The 6,000-nt window shown below is 44.5% G+C and overlaps 1 protein-coding gene across 3 annotated transcripts in view; it reads left to right on the top strand.

Moving 5' to 3' along the window:
• The first annotated feature begins 3,794 nt into the window (after positions 1–3,794).
• The window catches only part of trpm5 (transient receptor potential cation channel, subfamily M, member 5), a 29,432-nt gene continuing 27,226 nt past the window's right edge, over positions 3,795–6,000 (top strand). For all 3 annotated transcript variants that reach the window (XM_056412559.1, XM_056412558.1, XM_056412560.1), the window contains exon 1: positions 3,795–3,845. In XM_056412559.1, coding sequence (XP_056268534.1) covers positions 3,819–3,845 — 27 coding nt within the window. In that variant the 5' untranslated portion in view covers positions 3,795–3,818. The remainder of the gene's footprint in view (positions 3,846–6,000) is intronic.

The following is a 6,000-nucleotide window of genomic DNA, read 5'->3' as shown; positions in this document are numbered from 1 at the left end:
AACACAATTATTTCAGCAGTGCAACAAAATAGGTCTATTAAATGTGGTCTCCTAAATATTCGATCTCTGTCATCTAAAGCTGTGTTACTGAATGATTTAATATCAGATAATCACATTGATTTATGTTGCCTAACTGAAACCTGGCTGAGCCATGAAGAATATGTCTGCCTGAATGAATCGACTCCTCCAAGTCATATTAATACTCACATTCCTCGAGGCACCGGTCGAGGAGGTGGAGTAGCAGCCATCTTTGAATCGAGCCTATTAATTAATCCTCAACCAAAATTACACTACACCTCATTTGAAAGCCTTGTTCTTAGTCTTTCACATCCAACCTGGAAAACACTACAGCCAATTCGATTTGTGATTCTGTACCCGCCACCAGGTCCATATTCAGAGTTTATATCTGAATTCTCAGAATTTATATCAAGTTTGGTTCTTAAAACCGATAAAGTTATTATTGTTGGAGATTTTAATATCCATGTGGATGTTGATAATGATTGCCTTAGTGCTGCATTCATCTCCTTGTTGGACTCGATTGGCTTCTGTCAGAGAGTACAGAAACCCACTCACAGCTTTGGCCACACGCTTGATCTTGTTCTTACTTATGGCGTTGACATTGAGCATTTGAACGTCTTCCCACAGAATCCTCTTCTGTCAGACCACAACCTCATAACTTTTGAATTTATACTACGGAGTGTACTCCGTTAGTCAAAAGTTTCTACACTAGATGTCTAACTGATAGTGCTGTAGCTAAATTTAAAGAAGCGATTCCTTCTGTATTTGATTCGATACCACGTCTCAATATAACAGAGGACTCCTGGTCTAACTTTAGTCCGTCCCAGATTGATCATCTTGTTGACAGTGCCATAGGCTCTCTGAGAATGACACTGGACTCGATAGCCCCTCTGAAGAAGAAGACAGTGAGGAAGAGGAGGTTTGCTCCTGGTATAACCCTCAGACCCGCAAACTGAAGCAACGTCACGAAAGCTTGAACGCATATGGCGTTCAACTAATCTCAAGAATCCCGCTTAGTTTGGCGAGATAGTCTTAAAACATATAAGAAGGCCCTCCGTAATGCCAGAGCAGCCTATTACTCATCAATAATAGAAAAATAAAACAACCCCAGGTTTCTCTTCAGCACTGTAGCCAGGCTGACAGAGAGTCACAGCTCTGTGGAGCCGAGCATTCCTATAAACCTTAGTGGTAATGACTTTATGAACTTCTTTAATGAAAAGATTTTAACTATTAGGGACAAGATTAATAATCTCTTGCCCATAACCAGTGCCAATCTGTTCTCAAGTGGAATGGCCTTGGAAACCGCTGTATGCCCTGGTGTATATTTGGAGGATTTTCTCCTATCAACCGTGACCAATTATTTTCAACGGTTTCTACTTCAACACGTCTACCTGTCTCTTGGACCCCATCCCGACGAGGCTGCTTAAAGACGTTTTGCCTTTAATTGGCGGCTCTCTATTAGATATTATCAATGTGTCTCTGCTAACAGGCCACGTACCACACTCCTTCAAGGTGGCTGTTATTAAACCTCTCCTGAAGAAGCCCACTCTGGATCCAGAGGTATTGGCTAACTACAGACCGATCTCTAGCCTCCTTTCCTCTCCAAGATCCTTGAGAAAGTGGTCGCAAATCAGTTGTGCGACTTTCTACATCATAATAGTTTATTTGAGAAATTTCAATCAGGATTTAGAAAACACCACAGCACCGAGACGGCACTGGTGAAAATTACAAATGACCTCTTAATGGCAGCAGATAAAGGACTCCTCTCTGTCCTGGTCTTGTTAGACCTTAGTGCTGCATTCGACACCATTGACCATGACATCCTGTTACAGAGACTGGAGCAGTCGATTGGCATTTCAGGCACGGCACTAATTTGGTTTAAATCCTATTTATCAGATCGATCTCAGTTTGTATTTGTAAACGATGACGCCGATACCCACCAACGTTAATCACGGAGTTCCACAAGGTTCTGTGCTTGGACCAATTTTATTTACCTTATACATGCTTCCTTTGGGCAATATTATCAGGAAACACTCCATAAACTTTCATTGTTATGCAGATGACACTCAACTATATTTATCGATAAAACCAGAGGAGAGCAACCAACTCTGTAAAATTCAAGCATGTCTTAAAGACATAAATACATGGATGACCTGCAACTTCTTGATGTTAAACTCAGACAAAACCGAAGTAATTTTAATCGGCCCTGAGCACCTCAGAGATCAATTATCTGGTGATGTGGATTCTGTAGACGGCATTGCCCTGGCATCCAATACCACTGTAAAGAATCTTGGCGTTATCTTTGATCGGGACTTGTCCTTTAACTCCCACGTAAAGCAAATCTCAAGGACTGCATTCTTTCATCTACGTAATATTTCAAAAATCAGGCACATCTTGTCTCAAAAGATGCAGAAAAATTGGTTCACGCGTTCGTTACTTGAGACTGGATTACTGCAACTCCTTATTAGCAGGCTGCTCTAATAAATCTCTTAGGTCCCTCCAGTTGATCCAGAATGCTGCAGCTCGTGTTCTCACTAAAACTAAGAAAAGAGATCACATCACTCCTGCACTAGCTGCTCTGCACTGGCTCCCAGTAAAATCAAGAATCACTTTTAAAATTCTTCTCTTAACCTACAAAGCCTTGATTGGTGATGCTCCATCATATCTTAAGGAGCTTGTCGTACCATATTGCCCCACTAGAGAGCTACGCTCACTAAATGCGGGACTACTTGTAGTTCCTAGAGTCTTAAAAAGTAGAATGGGAGCCAGAGCCTTTAGTTATCAAGCTCCTCTTTATGGAACCAGCTTCCAATTTCAGTCCGGGAGGCAGACACAGTCACCTCGTTTAAGAGTAGACTTAAGACCTTCCTCTTTGACAGAGTTTATAGTTAGGGCTGAATCAGGTTTGCCCTGGTCCAGCCCCTTGATATGCTGCTATAGGCTTATAGCTGCCGGGGACGTTTTAGGATGCACTGAGTACCTATCTCCTCTTTTTCTCTCCTTAAGGATGAATTTTCATCTCTCAATCACACGTTACTAACTCTGCTTTCTCCCGAAGTCCTTTTGACTTTACGCCTCATGGGGTCATCGGACCCTATGAGACGGCATAGATCCTATCTGCCTGATGGATCGTCTGGGTCGTGGAATTCCTGCTCATGACTACGCCACTGTCCTGTTGAGACTCCGCCACTCCTCCTCCCCACCGCCATCTGCCTGATGGATCGTGGAGGTCTCCATCGTGGAATATGCCTACTATGAACTATTCATACACTCTGTCATATTCATTGAATGTATTTAACTCTAAATCTGTCCTTCTGTACACATTACATCTATTGCATCTGTCCATCCTAGGAGAGGGATCCTCCTCTGTTGCTCTCCTGCAGGTTTCTTCCTTTTTTCCCCTGAAGGGTTATTTGGGAGTTTTTCCTGGTCCGATGTGAGGTTTTGGGGCAGGGATGTCTATGTGTACAGATTGTAAAGCACTCCGAGACAAATTTGTAATTTGTGAAATTGGGCTATACAAATAAACTGAATTGAATTGAATTGAAGTTGAGGGCCGGTCATCCTCCAGGTCTGCACTAGAGTTAAAGCCTATGGTCCTGATGAGAGACATTTGCGACATGCAAAAGCGACGGGATCTGGGATCGGCTTCCGGGAAAAAAAGGGGAGGAGGGAGGCAGGGAGCCCCCGCCTTTGCACAGGTAGAGTTCACCTGCGCAGGAAGAAGCAGAAGAAGAAAGCCTCAGCCAATTACAGGTGTGTTGTCGGGCAGGAGGGCGAGAGGAACGCTCATTCCAGCCATGCAGGAGAAACAAGGCACACCTATGGTGAGTGTGGACAGCTGTCTTTTTATTTTCTGTTAATCATGCATAAAAAGACTATTCGTGGTCAAGGTGTGTTATTTGTGTACGACGGCCAACGTTTTCCCCCCCACAATGCAGCGTTATCTGTTAATGACACACGCGGCTCACGCCCAGCCCGCATGGAGCTTCGAGAGGCGATGAAGCATTGTGGGGAAAAAGTAATTCTGCGATGTGTGGGTTGTGTAATGGAGAATAGTTCACACTTTCATATGTGGAGGATTTAATTACAGAGTTTGAGTTTGAAGATGAAAGCAGAAAGTCGTGGGGGTGCATAACGACCTCCAGAGAGAGATACACCTATAGTATTACAAATGGGTTTTTTCTTCATACACTTCTCCTCTGAGCGATATCTTATCTCTTTTCCTGGCTCGTTAAAGCGAAAGCTGTTTCTGTCTTCCCGTGATAATACTGCTTCAAAAACAAATATTACTTTTCCTCTCCAGGAACACGTTAAATTAAATAGAGTTGGGTTTTTCCGACACGGGTCCGAAGGGGGGGGGGGGGGTGGCCGGGTCGACCGATACACGAAACACTGTCTTCATCTGGTCTGCGAGAGAAAAGACGAGTTCCTCATGCCGCACTTCAAGCAGGACGTGTGTGTGTGTGTGTGTGTATATATGTGTGTGTGTGTATGTGTGTCGTTGATATTCGTGCATGCAGCCAAGTCTCTTCAGATTAAACATTGTCAATAGAAAAGGGGCCGTGGTTGTTTTTCCGCAATGTTCGTCTCACGAAGAAATATTTAAATATTTAGAACATGAAAGTGGAAAGAAAACAAAGGTGTCGCGTTGAACAACGGGTGCACGGAGGTCCTCTCTTTGATCGGTAGACGTCACACAAGGACGCCATTCTTCTCTCTGGTAATGACTTTCCTTCATGAAAACACATTTTTAATGACATCGCGGGACCGGAAACTAAGGTCCTTACTGGTTTGTAGTGGTGCGGTGGTCCTCTGTTGGTGGTGCAGGACAGTACGTGTGTGTGAGTGTGTGTGTGTGTGTCCGTACCTTTGCATGCAAATGGTCCTGTTTGCATACCCGATCGTCTTTTCCCTCCCAGATCCAGACCTGTAGTCAAATAAAGGCCTCCACAGCAAGCTGCTCACTAACATTAGAGCAGATGGCTCAACACAAATTGACTCTCGGTGTGTGTGTGTGTGTGTGTGTGTGTGTGTGTGTGTGTGTGTGTGTGTGTGTGTGTGTGTGTTAAACGTCGCACCGCAATTATATTAAGATGCTCGTTCGTACCCCGAGAAGCTCTCCGTCAAATAAATGTGCGCTTGTGCTGCATGTATTATTTGTTCCTCTTCTTCTTTTTTTTGGTTCTAATCATCTTTCACAAACAGCCCACGCAAATAAGGCCGGCTGATAAAAGTGTTCACTCAGGCAAAGGGATTATCTCCCAATGATGAAGGAGGTTCTTAACTCGGTGTCATTTATTGCTCAAGCGATCGGAGGTAAAAACAGACTGGGGCGGTTTTAAGATTCTGTACCTTGGAAATATACCTCCAAGTTGGCTGAAAGGAGACAGACACTTGATGAATGCAATGCTGGTGGCCTGTAAACAGACTATTACCAGAAAATGGTTATTACCAGAGTGTCCTACAATTAATTAATTAGTTGTAACAGAAATCTACAGAATGGAGCAGATTACAGCTCATGTTAACCAAAGAATGTTTCTTTACTCTATGGAAAATGATTTCTCCCCGCTTTATGTATAGTTTTGTTACTACGGTATTGTTTTTGTTTCTTTGGAGTGGCCTGAAGGTGCCACTCCACAGTTGCAAGACTGCTTTGAGTCCACCGACTGGGGGGTCTTCGAGCACGAGGACCTGGAACAGTACACTTCAGCGGTCCTGGGTTACATCAAGCACTGCATAGACTCCGTCACCGTGGACAAGCGTATCCGGGTACATCCCAACACGAAGCCGTGGATGACGGGAGAGGTGCAGCGTCTGCTCCGAGAGAGGAACACCGCCTTCAGCTCCGCAGATGGGGAGCTATACAGCACGGCCAGAGCCGACCTGAAGCGGGGGATCAGAAGGGCCAAGGCGGACTACAAGGCGAAGATTGAGGACTGCTTCCAGAGTAACGACTCCAGGCAGGTGTGGCAGGGGGTC

The sequence above is a fragment of the Pseudoliparis swirei genome, chromosome 4, assembly GCF_029220125.1.
Source record: "Pseudoliparis swirei isolate HS2019 ecotype Mariana Trench chromosome 4, NWPU_hadal_v1, whole genome shotgun sequence".
NCBI classification, from domain to species: domain Eukaryota; kingdom Metazoa; phylum Chordata; class Actinopteri; order Perciformes; family Liparidae; genus Pseudoliparis; species Pseudoliparis swirei.
This window is presented reverse-complemented; position numbering and strand designations above follow the sequence as displayed.